The sequence below is a fragment of the Phalacrocorax aristotelis genome, chromosome 2 (genome assembly GCF_949628215.1).
Source record: "Phalacrocorax aristotelis chromosome 2, bGulAri2.1, whole genome shotgun sequence".
Classification (NCBI taxonomy): Eukaryota; Metazoa; Chordata; class Aves; order Suliformes; family Phalacrocoracidae; genus Phalacrocorax; species Phalacrocorax aristotelis.
In genome coordinates, this window is record NC_134277.1 from 20,384,601 (window position 1) to 20,402,682 (window position 18,082).

Genomic DNA, 18,082 nt, shown 5'->3' on the forward strand with positions numbered 1-18,082 from the left:
AGCCTCTTTCCTCCCTTCCCCGCCGCCCTCCAGCCTCCAGCTCTCCCGCAGCGCCCGCGCAGGCGCGAACCCGCGAGGGGTGTCCGCGGACACGCGGAGCATGCGCGGTGGGGCGGCAGGAAAACGAACCTCCGCCGGCGTTCCCGCGCCGGCCGCGGGGGCGGGGCGCGGCGGCGCGGTGCGTGGCGGGCGGTGGCTCCCCCGCGGGTGGGGGTGGGGTGGGGGGCGGGGCCGCGGCGCGCGAGCGGGGCCATTTCAGCGCGCGGCACCGGCGGCCTGGCCGGGATGCGCGCGGCATCCCGCGGCTGCCATCGCGCCGCCGCCGCCGGCCGCCTGCCCGCGGGGCTGGGGCGCTGACTCGCTGACTCGCCCCGGCCGTTGTCTCCCGCCCGCGCTCCCTCCCTCCTTCACGCCGCTTCTCTTCCCCCCCCGCCCCCCCCCCCGCCGCCGGCTGCGCCATGGCGGCCCCCAGCAGCATCGTGCCCGTCATGGCGAGTAAAACCAAGACCAAGAAAAAGCACTTCGTGGCCCAAAAAGTGAAGTTGTTCCGGGCTAGCGACCCACTGCTCAGCGTCCTCATGTGGGGGGTCAACCACTCGGTAAGCGTCGCGACCGACCCCGCCGACCCCCCACCGGGGGCTGCGGGAGCGGAGGGCACGTGCCGCCGGTTGTCGCCCTCCGCCCCGGCGGGGTTGTGTGTGTGGGGAGGGCCCGGGACCGCGTTACCGGGCGCGGTGGGTGCGGGCGGGGGCGGCGGTGCGGGGCCGCGGCGTGCCTGCGGTAGCCCGTGTTCTCTCGATCCGCGGTTCCGCTCCTCGAACAACCCACGGGTGGTGCCCGTGGGGGGACGGTGCTGCGAGCGGAGCCGTAGCCGCGCCGAGCCGCTCCGCTCCGGCCGCCGCCCGCGGGCGGGCGTCGCATAAACGTACTGCGGTCGAAGGAAAAATAGCCGGTTATTAGCGTTTAACTAGCGAAGTTTTTACCCTCTTCCGCGCAGTTTGCTTGAGCAAGTGTCTCTTGACGGTTTTGTGCGCTTGGGGGAGGGGAGGAGGGCCGGTTTTTGTTGTGGTAAAGCAGCAGAATTGCAACATTTGCGGAGTGCTATATCACCCTGCGGAGGATGGGGCTGCTCTGGCTTCAAAAGAGTCCCCGTACCGGGTGCAGTAACGTTGAACCGCTGCTGTTCAGCGTTAAAATTAGGAGCCTGGTAAAGATGTCACATGGTGTGGGCATTATGAGGCTCAAGTAGCAGCTTTACATCTTTAAATAGCTACCGTGGCAGGTTAAAAGTGTAGAGCCCAAAGATCACCGAAAATCAGGTATCGGGGCAGTTAAGCCAAAAACTTGTTCTCTTCTCTTGCTGGTGTAAAGTCTGAACGTGGGGCTGATGCGGGTTACTTCTTGTTGCCGCTTAAGGGCTCGTAAGGATAACTGCCAGTGTGCAATTTGAGATCAGACCACAAATTTTGTAACAGCTTTATGAAACAGGCAAAGCAATCTGTAGCATTAACTAGGCATTCCTTTTGTTTCCTACGCATCCAGATCCTGTGAGGCACTTTCTTTTGTGTATGTTTTGGTAGTTTTTGCCTAAAGCCTGGGGGCTGAGCATCAAGGCTAAGCACAGTTAGGTCTGTGTTAAGCAGCAGGGTGCCAGAAGTGATGGTCTGGGGGAAATGCTTTAACTGTACGTACCAATATGGTACGGATGACGGAGGAGGAGCTCTAGTGAGGATGAACGGTCTGTGTAAGATAGCCCTGTGAGTCCGTAGGAAACGGTGACAAAGGATTTCAAGTTTTCTGTAGGGCAGTGGTAAGCAGTCACATCCTATGTCATGGACTGATAAGAAACTAGGTATTTATCTACAAAGCAAAAAGATCTCTAGTAGTGGAAGTGCATGATATGCTGTTTGCAGAATTGGGCTTTCAAATACATAAGTTTCTTTTGCTGCTTCTTTAGTGGCTGGCATTATTTGTAGAAAAATTCCCAAACAGGCCTCCTTAATGAAGGAAAGCAAGCTGGTAATTACAGGGTGAGACACACTTACTGAATGGCAGTGCTCTAGCTATCGGCAGTCTCCCTGGGGAGAGAGAGGGAGAAGATCTCTGAGAACAGATCTTCCTGTTGCAACAGCTTGTTGCTACATGCGTTCATACTGGAAAAACCACTACTTTCAGAAGAAAGACCTCTCCAGTACACACAACAAAGTAAATAGTGACAAATACAATACTGTATGTGACTTCTGTGATCGTGTACTGTGGTGTACGTAGCTGTTCCCATTAGAAAATGTGATAAAGAAATGTACTGGTTCATGGACATAAAATTAAGAATTGTAAACTAAAATTCTTTCAGTCCTTTGAGCGGGGGCTCAAAGAGCAAGCTCAGCAATACAACAGGCTCAGAGAAATGCAGCTTCATGTTCATGTGAAGATGATGGTTGTAGGTGTATCTGATGCACATTCTGCAGATATTCTTCCAGTTCTTTACCCTGTTGCAAATTGTAGTTGTGACTAATGCATTGAGCCCCATAGAAGCAAAATCTCTGAGAGAGCATGAAAAAAGTTAACTTGATGTGTCCAAATGTAAACATCTCTTTTTAGCCAAGAATGCAGCACTGAAGTGTTGCAGACTCCTCTGTTAGATGCTTACCCGGTCAGTTTGTAATGCTTTATGTGGCTCTGTCCAGCAAATGAAAGTAAGTGTTCAGTGTGGTTAGACTCTTATCACAAATAAGAATTTCTCATGGGAGACGTAGAAGTTGTGTGTAGATTCATTAAGAACAGGGATTAAGGATCATTAGGTTTCATAGCAGAATAAACAGAAATCATAAGCAAAGGTTAGACTGGGAAATAAGCACAGGTTGTAGTTCATGATGATAGTAATTAAATAAGCTTAGAACATAGCAGTCATCTGAAAAAATCATATTTAAGACTGCTTCCAGTGTGGTGCATATCAATTAACAAGACAATAGCAGTCTGAGTCTTACTGTCTTGGGGAATAAATATGTATTGAAACATTGAAGCTGAGATGTGGTTCCCACATTTCTGACAGGATGTGGCATATATTGGAAGGAAGCACTTGGTGAAGATAAAAAGGGAAAAGCGTAGATTTTTTGCAGGCTTTTTAACTTTTTGATCTTGGGGCCAAAATACTGCTGTACTTGATAGTTGAGTTTTGGAGGATTTTCAGATCTTAAATTGAATCCATGAAGAAGCTCCATCTAAGGAAAAAGTCACAAGAACTGTTCTCTTAACTCTCCTGCCCTAGGAGGAAACGTGGCTCTATAAAGGGAGATCTTGAGCATTGGTGTCACAGAGCAGAGGGCTTAGATCTAAGCTGTGAATTCTTAATGGGAGAAAAGTCTGCAAGGTGGTGTCTGTTACTCAGGGTTCTTATACATTACCCTCCCCACCTCCCTCTATCCAAGAAACTGTTAAGCAGATTGCTTTGGTGGTCCCAGTTCTTGTTTAGTTAAAGTCAAGAGATACCTATACAAAATCCTGCTTCGTAATGCGGTCAAATTCAGTAGTAATGTAGAAGGGCATGTGAGCGAAAAACATGTAATAATCACCCAAATATACTAAGAAGCAAGAAAGCATATGCTTGCATTCAGAGCTGTAAATTAATTTCTTGGTATGCTGAAATACGCTGTTAAATTAAACGTTCTGCTAAGTGAAAGGGAAAGCAACTGTATCCCATTTTGTAGATGAGATTATAATAATGATGACTTGTGACAGCAAAGACTAATTGTTGGTGCACTTGGATCTTGCAGGCATCTGCATCATTAAGAGTTGATCTTATCTCGATCTTTTACCCGGTATCAAAGATAATCTGACTGTGCTACTGAAACAAATACTTAAATTCAGTGGTTAGTATGACTTAAAGCTATATTTTTAGCTAGTTAACATAATTGTAATATTTCATTTACAATTGATGTGGTAAATAATACACTTATTCTTACCTTCGTATTGCTGCTGCTGGTGGATTTCCAATAACTGTGGGGAGGAGGAAAGGGAAGGAAAGTGGCATGTAACTCTTTGCCTAATGCTTTTGGAAGTAATTGTTCCTTCCTTGTCTTCTGTGCCAAAAATGAAAGCCAGGCATTCTGTGTTTCTGCGGCCTCTGAGTGTCCCAGGCACAGTCATGGTGAGTCTGCTCTTGCTCGTGTTGGCTGCATGCTTCTGCTAGAAGCTTGTTAGGAAAGCTGGGAATTTGTAGAGAAGTAGGCATAGGCCCTTCAAAACATTTCCCTCAAAGATGGAAGAAAATTAACAGAAGTGGGGGTTTTTTTTTGTAACTCATGTTGAGGTAAAGAATGGACTGCTGGAGACCTCACCTACTGTGTCAACCATTAAATGAAATAAATTTAGGAGAAGAGAATGAATGTCTAATGAATCTTAGTGTATTGTACAAGTTTAAAAAATGCAGCCGAAACCAAACACCCCCACCCCCTGGCCAAGCCCTTGGAATCTGTAATTACCATCTGTTTCTTGGATGATTACAAGCTGATCTAAAAGTCTAGCAGTGCCTGACTTCTCAATGGCACTTGCTGCCTAATAAGGCAGTGGAACAATAAGAATACATGGATCAAATGACTGTTTTTACCCCCCCAGCATATTGCAGAGTACATCAGAAAGAGCGTACTTTCAGTGGTGAAGAATTCAACAGATAATAAACTCCGACCTCCTTCAGCTGCTCACGGGAGGCACTGGGGGCCTGATGCTGCTGCACTCTCGGCTGTAATCTGGCTTGATGTTTTTAACAAAAGTGGAACAGCACCAGGACAGAATATTAAAAGGCGTGAGAGCTGTGGGACTCCTCTGTCAGCCAGTGTAACTCCTGGATTCATTCACCGTTAGTTAGAAGTGGGGAGGAAAAAAAGTGTGACAAGTAAATGCATCTTCCCCCTCATACATACTAGGATATATTTGGTCATGTTAGAAAAGCTTCTGTATCTCTACAGAAAGCTATAAAATGTCTGTGTTCTTGTCAGTTTTCAGTTTGGGGTTTTTTCTTAGCTAACACTTATTTCCTGTTACAAACTCTTATCCAGACAAATACACAAATAGCTCACTTATTCATGCCAGTCCGTATGTTTTAACATGGCACTGGAGAGCTTGTTAGGTAAATGTGCACCCTCTGTTTGTGGCATAAATCAAGTTTCTGAACACTGACTTACCTAGCCTCTCTCCCAAGAACTTCCTATCCTGAAATGTTGTACATTTAGGAAAATGACACTGAGAAGAGCTTATTGAGTAGATCATTAGAAAGATGAAGCCTAAAATAATAAAAGTGAGGTTATGCCCTCTGGAATAAAAGCTACTGACTTACGTTTATGATCAGTTTCCTTTAAGGGGGGGAGGGGGGCAGAATCCATGAAAACAAACACAGCACTTACTACTAGCAGTTTATCTTCATAAGTTATGGGAGTTGATAACTTCTGAGTCTATTTTTACGATCCTCTTAAATGATAATGAGACTAGTGAAACCCTGAGGATATGGAACTATCATCATGTTGACTCATGGCATTGGCTGTCAGCACAACAGGTTGGTTGGAAACAGTCTTGAGATGGGGAGGGCTACTTGTCAGTTGTGTTGTCAGCTGTGTTGCTAGTTGGGTATTTAATGCAGAATACCACTACTGCAATTGTGCCCTAAGTGGCTTTTCAAAATGAGTGAGACAAAACTAAAGTTACTGATCTTAGAGTTAACTTGAGATTCATAACTGTGACCTTGGAAAAAACAAGCCTTATTAATTGTTTAACGGAGGTAGTGGTAGACTGCATGGGAGAAGGCTCTTTCGAAGAAGCAGGAAGAAACAACATATTAAAAAGCATTGATTACAGCACAGCAGATAATAAAGCAATTAAAACTATTTTAAAATAAAGTCAGCTGGGCACTCAGCCCAGATGTTTGTATATACAAGGAAGTAGAACAGGAAGAGCTATTTATTGAAAACTTGGTTCTTTTTTGGGTGTCAGGCTCTGTGTACTGCAGAAGTTAATTTGATACTGTTTTTGCAACTAAGTGGATGGACTAGTAAAAATACAAATTGTAAATATTTATTTTGGTTGGGATAAAGGTAGTAAACATTCCTGCATGAAGTAAAGATGGGAGTGATGTTTCATGCCCTTCTCTGAACTACTGAAAGGGACTCATACAATAGCTTCTATTAGGGAAGAGACGGGAAGGGCTATGAAAAGAGCTCAGAAACTGCTTTGAAACTGCTGTCAGTAGTTTCTTCTGCCCTACAAGATGAGGTGCTGCAAAGGCTAGGATGGGTTTTTTGCCAATAGGTTTTTGAAACAAGTTCATTAACCACAGCAGGGAGGGCTGGACAACTTTCAGTGAAGCAAACAGGTGGCACAAATTTGCTTTGCTGACTCAACTTAGTCATCTTATTTGAGTATCCTGTGCCAGATACCTTAAAGAGTCTCTAGGGGATTATTTTCAAATTCCTTGTTTGTTAAAGCAGATGCTTGCATTATGCCTATTGGCCAGAGCCTGGTAGATGTTTGTTTTTCCTCCTGGAGTTTCAGGGTGACAAACTTTGTTTAATATAACTGACTCACCCCGTTATGCAGTTCCTGCTGTACAGTCCTGTTTTCTGTTCTTCCTTGAAAACATCTTGTGCCATAGGGTTCCATAGGCTAGCTGTATGTTATGCAGCTTCATGACAACTCTAGAGTAAGGTGAAACTACCTATTATTTACAGAACTTCAGTGTAATCTTGCCAGAGCTAAGTGCTCAGAGCTGTAGTCATGTTGGCTTACAGATAGCTTGACATGTTGAAAGGTTAGTCATCTTTGAACTATGGGGTTTTAAAGGCTCGAAGGAAGTACATGTTCATCTTCATTTTCTCCTGACTTCTAAGTGAGTATGACTGCTGTTGTGGGTAATGGACTTCAGTATGAATTCATTACTTTGTTTACTCCCAAGGCCTATTTCCATGTTTTCCCACTTTTTATACTCGATGCTTACTAGATACATGTCTAACAAAAGTCCTGAGTTCTCTTCCTCATTTTCACTGTTGGTAAAGCACATGTTTGCACTTAGCAAAACAGCTGAGGCAGTCTAAGAAATTGCTGCCTCAGCTATGGGATGGTAATGACAAATCTTGTTAAGTTCTCATGGTCTGTATCCCTGTATGTGGTGAAATGGGTTAGCTTTGAATTGTTGAGATGGTAACTTCTCGCATGTGGCTTGCTATGCGAACATCTGCCTTATGATCTTCCTGTAGAGCCTGGGCTGTTCTATAATAAGTTAATTAGTTTTGTGTTGAGAGATTGCTTAAGAAGGGTGTTGTGAAAATTGTTTGAAGTAGCTGAATGCTGTAGTGATGGATGTGACAAACTGAAAAGAAAACATTAGCTTTATCTTCAAGGAGTGGGGTTGAATAGTTTGCAGTAGAAATACTTATGGCCATGCACCTTTTAGAGTACTTATTTTTCATCAGACTTGCTGAACAACTACCTTGTGTACTGAGGCAAGGTAATTAGTTTAATCCAGCTCTTTTGTGTGCATTGTAAGTTCCCAAGGCAACCTTAATATTAACACAGCTGTGAGTATATGTATGATCCCTTTAGATTATAAGACAAAACTGAAAAAATCACATTCCCTTATGTGGCATTATTAGAAAGCCTGTGGAGTTCCTTGGTGAGGCTGAGACCTGTAGGACTGATTTAATCTTTCACTTTCCCCAGTCTCCCTCTTGGTGTCTCAGTCATATGCTCTCTCACCTCTCCCAACTCTGCTATTGCTGTGTTTCATTTTATCAATCAAGCCTCTACCATTCCAATCTTCCTGGTTAAGAAGTTCAGCCATATATGTTTTCCTTATCAGTAATTACCCAGCTCCAAAGTAATAATCCAGCAAAAATAATGCATTTTGAGTTTTTAGATGGACCATAATTCACTGAAGTTCATCGTCCAGCCATGCAGACAGCTGTGCCAGCACAAAGAACATGGAGTTGGTGCAAAAGCAGAAAAGATGGGAAATAACTTATTTGTAAGGAAGTGCCAGTTCATGCTAGCGTAAGGTTAGTCAAACCACAGCCTCCATAGTACATAAGCCAGCTAATGCTGGGGCTGCTGGACTTGTTTCCACTCTTCTGGCACAGATCTGATCCTGTGGTGATTTCATTTGGGGAGATGCACTAGAGGGAAAACTAATGCAGAAAAGTGAATAGGGTAGGTATGGTTTTTATACCAGAACAGGCCATATCCTCAGATTTCAGTCCCAGCTTAAAGGAGGAGCTGCAACCACGCTGCAGGGAGAATGGAGGGAGGAGACTGATGTATGTCTACTTTAAGGTGGGTTTTTATAGTTGCTTAGGACAGTTGGAGGAACTTGGAGAGCTCTGGTGTGACCAGCTCAATTTTATATTTGGTAGCCTGGGGTTATAATGTTGCCCATAGTGTAAACCACTCAAGTAGAGATCTATCCCTGTGGATTCTGCACTTTCAACAGAGACACCTTTCTCAACTATTTTAACCTTTTGAAATAATCATGTATTTTGTAAGAGATGGACCTGTTTTATATTGTACCTGTTGGCTTCTGGTCAGGCCTTCAGTCTTAAGTCTTTGGAACATGCTGAACCATCTAATATCATAATTTGCCTATCCAGGTAGAGAGTAAATGTCTTCAGAAAATTTATAATGGCATTCTAGGGGCTGAAATTTTTGAAGTTGCAGTTTAGAAGTAAGTGCCAATATTTGGAAGACCTTCTAAACAATAGTTATTCTTGAGAATGCTACCTTAAATGTTTTCTTGTAGGATATCAAGCCTGTGGCTGTAGCAGTTGCTATCCTTTTTTTTTGGAGGAGGGAGAGAGGAAAATACCCAACTTTGGCCTAAGACCAGTCAAAAGAAAGCAGCTTAGTAATTAATTTATTATACAGAACTGAAACTAGGCAATATCTGATTAGCTTGTGGTGCCAAGCCTCAATAATTCTGTTATTAAACTAGTAGTTCTGATATAATGCCCTTCATCTGTGGCATGTCCTGTTGCAAAGTACACTTAAAGCTGTTTTGCAGAGTTTAGTTCTGCTTTGACTGTGTTGCCCAGTGTTTTGTAGAGCCTTGCTAGATCATTTGGGTACCAAAACCATTATTGGTCCAGCAGGTTCTGATGTTGTGATATTGCTGGCTGTGTTATTTGTTCAGTGTACTTGTGTTCTCAGCCATGTAAGTTGTTTGTAGTTAGAGAGTATTTATTGATGTTATGGTGTGGTGTGGCCCTCATCGTGCATTGGCTTCTGGGTGGTAATAACAGAAAACTTTTCTAGAAGAGCTCAGAGAAATACTGAGCTTACATACAGAGTATGTAATTGTCAGGGCCTTTACATCAGGTCAACCTGATCTATTGTGGTTGCCTGCAGCTGAGCAACAATTGGAAGACTGACATAACAAAAGCAAGGATGCTAATATCTGAGCTTCCTGCTTCAGTCTTTCTGACTTTTTGTATTTTGATCTGAACGTAGAGCCAGTTTTGGGAGACCAAATTGCAAAATACCAAAAATGGAGAAAGCATAAATAGGATATCTAGTTTTATTTTTAGTTTAGGATCATAACTTCAAAATCTAATACTGCTTTTTGCTTATTTATTTTTTAATAAAGGCCTAATGGTAGACAAGGTTACTTTTGACTTCTGTAATTCTGAGAACAGTGGCACAAACACTTGCATTCAGCGTAATGGTTCTAAAATTTGTGCCTCTTTAATTGAGTATCCCTTTTTCATGAAGTATTGCATGATTTTCTTTTGCAAATAATGCAAACAATCACTAAGATTCTGTTTGGGTAGATCTCTTCTGGAGTTTGTTCTTATGTAATACGTTGTTTCTAGGGGTTTTTGTGCACCTTTTCCAATCCTGAAAGAAAAATATGATCTCTTCCAGACTTACCCAAACAGCCTATATAAAGATATATTACTCCAGTTTTAAAGATGGTATGCAAATCAATTCTTGATTCATAAACTACATATCTGAAACTGCTTGGTCCAAGTAGTGATAATATTTAAAGGCTTATACTTGAAATAAAATTATTTTTACAGTAGGTCCTTGAAGAGGAAGTACTTATCAACACATTCTGTCTCAGCTGGCTATTCAAAAGAGCTGGTTGTCTTTCTGGGAAAGATAGCAGTCTCAAACAAGCTGACTTCACTGGAAAGCCCATACCCAATCTCCTCCTCCTCAGTCACCACAAACTTGCAGTTGGAGGATTCAGAAATGACTCACTCAAATTGAAATGCAGTGTCAGATGCTTGGTGAGGTGCTGCAGCTCAGCACCACCCTCTTGTGCAGCATCTTGAGGCTGATGCAAACTAGGGTTTCCCTGCTGCTTGTACTGTTCCCCCCCCGTGATGATAAGGGTAGCAGAGGAGGATTGAAGTGAAATTTTCTGTCATAATTATTCTTTTAGGTCTTAAGCAGAATCATCGGATTAGTGAGTTTTCAGTCTGACTCATGCCTCACTTGCAATCTGTGATGTATGAACTAGCCTTCTCCTGTGCTTGCACAGTGGACAGAACCAAACAAACAAGAAAAGCTTTTTGGATATTCCCCCAGCCCACAGAAGACAAGTAGTAAAACTAATTTGCAGAAACAATATCTTAGTGCTTATTAACAAACACATGTACCTGCTTGCAGGCAGAAAGCACTGCAACCACTGTTTCCAGAACCTCTTGCCCATTTCTGTGGATGCAGGGAGTTCCTGATATAGCAGTTTTCTCTTGCTATTTTGGGCTTCAGCTGATTCAACAATGCTGCTTTCTGTTTCCTACCTACAGCTGCAGGCAGTTGTAGCTGGTTATTTCATTTGAGTGAGCAATGCCCTTTGGGCTGTGTTGGCTCAGGGATGTTAATAGGGTTCAGATGTCTTTGGGCTCACAGAATCCTGTGCTTCTCTTCCCTCCTCAGCTCTCTGTTGCAGTACATCAAAGCAATACAGTATTGAAATACTGAGCATTTAGTAGGCTGGTGTTCTACACCTTTTTCTTGGTAGGAGTTGGGGTGGATTTTTTCCTTTCACCACATTTCCCAATGCCACTTGTCGGGGGGGGTTCCCCCCCAACCCCCTGTTCAGCAATTATCTGTGTTTCATAGTGGTATTTAGTTCACTTTTCAAGCTAATTACTCTTCAGACATTATTTTTGTACCTGCTGAGTCTTTCAGAAGAAGGTATATTGGAAGGATCTCCTTGGAAGGTGTCATCTGGTAGGATATTTTTAATATTCCTATCTTGTTGAGGAAATCTCCCAGGCCTTCATATTTAAGTCATCAACTTTTTCATTTTCCTGTGAATGAATTCCTAAGGTTTTCTGGTTGAGCGTGACTTCCTTTCACAATTAAAGGCAAAGCACCTAAGAATTTACTGGAAGAGCCTGAAAGCAGTGGTTCCTCCTATGTGATGTGTTGATCACCTGAAAGGTGAAGAAGGTCCACTGAGCTGTGAACAGCAGTGACTCCTTTACAATGGGCTTGTTCTTCCTAACTGATCTGGAGTTGATGCACCTGAGGTCTTGTCCACACAGTTATAAATGCAGAGACTCTTCTTTCCTGCAAAGCCACATTTCTAACTACTCTGCAATAGAGTACATGTAATGACTGGTAGTTTGGAGGGTGTCCTTGTGCTGCTGGAGTGACACAAGGATGGCTTAGCCACTTGGCATGTAAAAATACATGTTTATCTACTTAAGAGTTAATTAGGGGCAGAGAAATCTTCCTGTTTGGCATTGTCGTAGGATACTATACTACTCTTTTGGCAGCATAATGCTGAACAGAAGTTCAGAAATTAACTTTATTAAGAACAGAGGGAGTCAAGGGGTGTAGAAATATGGCTAGCTGGCAGACAGTCCCTTAAGTAGCTGTTGCTATGTGCATAGGTTTACCTTAAAAGCAAGGCTAAAAGTAATTTTAAAACTACTTTTTTAAAACTCGGGGTTTAAGGGAGCCTGTGTTTATAGGCTTTGTTTACAAAGTAGAATGGTTTAAATCAGTGTGTTACTTTTTGTAGTTGAGTTGGCCAAGGGTGTAGACATCCTTGTGCTCAGCTGGTGGGAAGTAACACCTGAACCTGAAGTAGCCTGGTTGCTTTTATTTATGGTGCCATGGGGCTCTTTTCTGAACTGAAAATTTCAACCAGGAGATTGTCACATATAAGCAAACAACTAATATTTCAGGTTGCTTGTTCTTCTGTGAAACTTGTATTCTGACCAACATTAGCCTCTTGATAAGCAAAACTCAAAGGTACCTGGATTGTCTGTGCCTTGACATACATGTAGCCTGTTCCTCAAAAAAAAGTGGGGCAAGTTTGAAATGTTCCATGAACATTGGACTTACTGGTCAAAGTCTTTGAAAAGAATTAACTTGGGAGATTAAATAATTTCTGACATGGCAAGCAGTGTTTGTATTAAAAAAAAAAACCAACCAAAAAACAAAACCCTAGGCCCTTCATTAAAGAAAGAACATAAATTTGGTTGTGTAGAGCTGTCAAGGTGGAAGTTGTGTAGCTGCTCATCAAGACAAGTATTTTTACTGCAAAGGCTTCTGTGCTTTTCTTCACCTGTTACTGATCACTGACTTTAGTGGTGCAAGCTGGCATGGATCACTTAAATGATGAAATTTAACACTATGCCTTCAAGTAGGTAGAAGAAACAACAGCAAGCTGAGGTAGTAAAGCGTGATCCTTGAGTTACATGTTCTCCACCACTTACCATTGCTTTCCTAGCTGGCAAGTTTGAGCTCAGAACTGGTTTGTCAGATTAACCCTAGCTATGTTTTGTGCCATTTTTCCCCTTGCTTGATAGATTAAGGAATTGAACCCTAAAACAACTTTTTCACAGAAGCTATTGTGTGTCAATTCCTCTTTTCATGTCTGTTTTTCCAAAGGTATGTTTAAATCTTGGCAGCTTAACTTGATTGCTCAAATACTTTGAGAAAGCATTAAGTATTTTGCATATAGTGCTGTAGTAAAGAATTTTGCCATCTCAAGAACAGCAATGCTAGGCAAAATGTCTAAAGAGAAATAACACTGAAACTCTTATATTGTACAAGAAGAGTGAAGAGAGGAAATGTGCTATTAGAAATTAAAGTCCTCATTTGACTCTTAGGAAAGAAGTGGTGTAGATAGACTGTTTAAGTGAGCTGGGCCTGTAAACAGAAATTCGGAGAAGGGGGCACCACACCCCTTATTGTATCTTAACTATCTGCGTGTGTAGTTTTAGCTGTGGTTTTTGACTCCTAGGAGGTCCGCTTAGGTATTCCATAAATGCCAAAAATAACTTTTGGAGGTCAGGCAGAGATGCTACAGAAGATGGACTTGATAACCAAGATTCCCTGCTGTAGCTATCTTCTCCCAGCACTCCCTAGTCTACTTTTATTCGCATTGGTATTGACCACCTTGCTAGAGGCTGATCAGTATGTAATACCCACACCCAGAGCACGTAAGTCTTCTGACAAAACAAATCACTAATTTTTCTTCTGCTAATTCATACATTTAAGAAATGCTGATGAGAGCTTTTCCATTTTTCTAATCCTATTTCACTGAACAGAAAAGTAAATCCTGCCTCAGAATGAAATTTGCTATTGCATCTGGTCTGATGCTTCTCTGGACAGTGTTGTTGTACCCACTCTTGTGGTATGTCAGTGTTGTATAAGAGTTATGTCAGTGTGCGCTGGGGAAGTGCGTATGTGTGTACTGGTATAACCAGGAAGCTGACCTACCACATGATTAAAAAAAAATAAAATCCAAAATTCTGGAGGGAATAGGGCTTTAAGTATTGTAACCCCTCTTCTGGCCAGAGGTCTGGAAACTGAGAGTATAAAATATCAATATTCACAAGCAACTTAAGAGTTTGAAGAACAAGACGTGCTTTATATGTATGGGTTTGTATGTCACTTTAGCTGGGTCCTGACATGCAGCTCTGAGGAATGTAAATACTCAGCTTTCCAGATATTATGGAGTATATCTGAAACTTTGCTCTGCACCATGTTTTTTTTCCATACAGATTAAAATATGGGCTAATAGCAGTTGTCTGGGTAGTCACATTTCCCCCCCCATGATGTGCTTGATGTGCCAAATGTTTTAAATATTCTGCAGGCTGTACCCATAAAGGATAACTATGAAAATATCTCTTGGTTGTTAAAATATATTTAGTCCAGGAATGCTAAACTTTGTTACAGTATTGTTGTTGATGCAGTTGTGCCATACGGTAATCTCTCTCCAATTTGTGCCAAACTCCTTGCTTGTGCTTTGAAAAACATGCAGGTATCTGACAAAACTAACTTCCAGTTAATTTTAGCCAAGCTTTCAGATATATCTAACAGCTTAGAACTTGAGGTACAGTGGAGAAAAACATCCAGTCCCACCTTCTGCATTTGATGTTGTTTGTGATCCTTTTGCCGTAATGACTCTTCCAAACTGAGGCTTCAGAGACCATTTTTTCAACAAGCCTGACAAACCAGGAATAAAAATGCTCAGCTTTTAGACTCCTTGAACCTAAAATAAACAGTGTGCTGTGAATCACAGCACTACCACTGCATAACTAAGGGGAGCTTGCAATTTTTAATATTTTTTTAGAAATAGACTAGTCAAGATTGCTATTTTTGAATTTTACTATACCTTCCAGGACAGAACAGCTGAATTCTCTGCCTGATTAACCTATTAGTTTGTAAAGTGTTTTCTAAAGCCTTGATCCTGTGCATTTACATATATCTGCTTAAGTAACGCAAGGAGGAAAGTGCTCTGGAGAATCTGACTGGGGCTTCTGGTGGAGGTGGTATGATTCACTGTTGTGCCAGCTACCACTTTCACAGCTCCCTCTATGAGCAGACAGTTTTGCAGCTACCTTGGAAAGGCATGTTAAATGATACAGTGATAGAAATGCAGTCAAACAAATCCAGCCTAGAGCTTTGATCCTAGGCTAGTCATGCTGGCCCGGGTTACGGGCAGTGAAATGCACTCTTAAAAGCGTGCAAGGTGACTGATCAGATAGAGGTGCTTGTCACATGGGTGTCTAAATAGAAAGATAATTGCCACCAAAAATTTGAATTAAACAAAATAGTGTAAGATTGCTTCAAAGCTGAGTTAAGCTAACAACCAATAGAAACTCTCTGCAATGTTGTTAATAATCTTTATCCAGGTTATGACTGCAGAGTAGTTGCATTGCTTTATTGGAAATAGAAAATATTTCCTGTGTGACTATAAACATTTCTTACATAAGTGACGTTTTCCTTGTCATTTAGCTCCAACACTGAAACTGAAGGCGTTTAATTAATCTTGTTAACTTTCCACATTAATTTACTAATTAACTATTTCAATTATTTATTAGCTCTTTTTTCTTTTTTCCCCTCCAAGGGGTACTTAAGGTCAGGAAGGACGAAATAACTAACCTGAGGCCAGTAAAGCTGCAGCGTAATGACTTTGCTCCTGAAACTTTCCAGAGATCCAAAGCTGAATCTGTACCTTCCCCCTCTCTGTCTGGAAGTGGAAGAGGGCATGTCCTAAGACAGAGGGGAATTCCGTTTGGGGGTTTACATGTTTTTAGGACAGTCATGATTCTCCAATTTCTGGCTGATTTGTTAAGTAAAGGCATGGCTTCATCATCCAAGTGAGCAAATGTGATCAAATGGCAGTGCTAAGGTGGGCTCCTGCATGAAACCTTGCCTTCCTGCGGGCACAGGAGCACAAGTGTGGCTGTGCGGTCAGCTGGGTCAGCTGCATGTCCTGCTGAAAAGTAATCCTCTCTGGAGACAGGGAGGGAAGAACAGAGGTAAGACAGGGATGGAATGTGAGTTGCTTTCATTTAAAATAACAAGCAAGATTGCTTGCTTTTCCTCGTGGCCTTTTTAAGCACTGGTAGCAGCAGTTAGTGGGTGAGACAGCATGCAGGGAGTTAGTTGGGTTGTGTGATTTCTTGCTGCAGAGGAAAGGCTAACTCTTGGTCTAAGCCAGCTATGAACCAGATCCTGGGATGTAGTGGTTTTTCTCCCTGCGCAGATGCCAGTGACTTTGAAACTTGAAAAATGTTAATTCTGGTGATGATCAAGGGGAGGAGCAATAGAAGAAAAAGTGAGACCTCTTTAAGTCAGCTGCTTTTTAAAGTTTGTGCTGCTATAGGCTTTACCAACAGACTTCTGAGTAGTTGGTTTATTCTTGAGCTTGTTGTCCTCTAGCAACAGACACCAAATTCTGTCTGATTGTCTCTTATTAGCTTCACCTCTCTTTACACTTAATATAGCACTTTCTATATCGTGAAAAGAAACAGTAAAATCTGATGAGACTGATACTACCAGTTTAAATATCAGTCTTCTAGTGGAAATGTTTTTCAGACTTCTTAGCAGCAATGCTAGCCAACTAAAGTGTAAAGGAAATGAAGGTGTAGTCTCTGTATGGGGTTTTGTGAAAAAACACTTTGGAATACAGGTAGTCCATATCCATAGTAGCTTTTGGGGATCTTGGAAATGCTTGTTTGTCCCGGGGGAGGCACTGACACCAATTCTATTGCTGAACTTAAAAATTAGTGTTTTAGTCTTAATCATCTTAGTATTTGGTCTTTAATGCTGTGGTTTTTGCAGTGAAGAAATCTCAGTAAACTGTGCTCCTGCATCTTTGTCAAGAAATTGGAAAATTATTCACTTCATTCAGTCCTCTGAGGCTCCTTCCTGGCATTATGTGAGACTCTGGAAAGTCTTCTTCAAATAAAAGAAATTGCATCATTTTTTCTATGCCTAGACTCTACTCTCTTCTATTTTCGGATGTGCATCGCTTAGACCTCTGTGGCTTTGTCCCTGTCCAGTCTAGGGTGGAGTCTTAGTAAGTCTTTCCCCTCAGGGACAATTTATGCTTACTTTGAATAACAATTTGCCAGATAGGTAATGCTACATTAGCTTGTTTGCATGTCTTTAGGGAATCTGACTATATGCTCCCAGTAGGAGTCTTGGAAGGCGTAAGTTTAATTTGTGGTTCAGTTTTATATGTTCCTTCACTTTTACCTCCTTTCAGCAGCAGTTGTTGTTGGTCTTGGTCCTATTTCCTTCCTTTTTTTACTGTCCTCAGTATTGTACCTTTGGCCAAGCTGTTTTAAGTTTGCAATTCAGCAGGAAAAATGTCCTTTTTAGGAAGGAGGAGATACTTTTAGGAAACTACTTAATCATTTCTGGTGGGATCTGATGAGTACCAGAGCCAGTGCAAAACAAGGGGTAGGCAGAACTACCCAGCAGGCTGGTGGGAGTAGCTGGGCAATGAGTCTGTCCCCCTCACGATGGGTGTAAGCTGTTGGGTTTAGTGTCTTGCATCCCTTCAGCCTCATTCTTTTCTGTCTTAACTTCACTTGTGTTGTGTACACCTGCAAACTCTTACAGCAGTATTACTTTATAGCTGTCTTGAGCAAGCAGGTATAATATTTACATTGACAAAAAATGTCAGAGGAGTCTACTTGAAATTACATACACTTTTCTGCACAGATACAGTGCATTGCTGTGTGTTTTATATGGTAAATCTAGTAGTTAACTGGCTTACTAAAAAAAACCAACCAAACAACTTCTGCATCTACTGTTGTCCCAACACACCATTTTAATTTGTCTTTGTTCAGAGACTGTTGTGTCTTGTCTCTACCACTGCAATAAAAAACATGCTTCACATTCAAGTTGTTTCTCCCCAAGTTCAATTCAAGTTGTCTTTTCTTATGTGGTCTTTCTACTAAACTGTGTCCTATGAGTACAAATTGTAGCAGATCAGCAGCACTACCTGTGGTATAAGGTAAAGGGATAGATAAGTCTGATCAAGCCCCTCTCAACTGTGTCTGTGGCTTTAATAAAAGGAAGTCCGGCTCCTACTGCTTAGTTTATGCTGGCTCTAGTATTTGTCTGATCATCCAGTAAATCAATTCAGTGTGCTAAAAGACCAGAGACTGATCTGGCAAAAAGTCTGTGTTTTGTGCTTTTTGTTCTTGTATTGCTGGGTTCATAGGCTGAACCAGCTTGCTTTCTGATTGAAGAGGTTGGTAGAGGGGGGAAGAGGAGGTGAGACTGTTCCCACTTGCCAAGTGGCAAACCATGTAATTCAACTCAGCTGTGAAGCAAAGGG

General features: G+C 42.1%; 1 protein-coding gene across 1 annotated transcript in view; it reads left to right on the forward strand.

Moving 5' to 3' along the window:
- Positions 1-204: 204 nt before the first annotated feature.
- PIP4K2A (phosphatidylinositol-5-phosphate 4-kinase type 2 alpha) overlaps positions 205-18,082 on the forward strand; it is a 119,322-nt gene continuing 101,444 nt past the window's right edge. Inside the window, exon 1 of the mRNA XM_075082663.1 lies at positions 205-599. Coding sequence (XP_074938764.1) covers positions 459-599 — 141 coding nt within the window. The 5' untranslated portion in view covers positions 205-458. The remainder of the gene's footprint in view (positions 600-18,082) is intronic.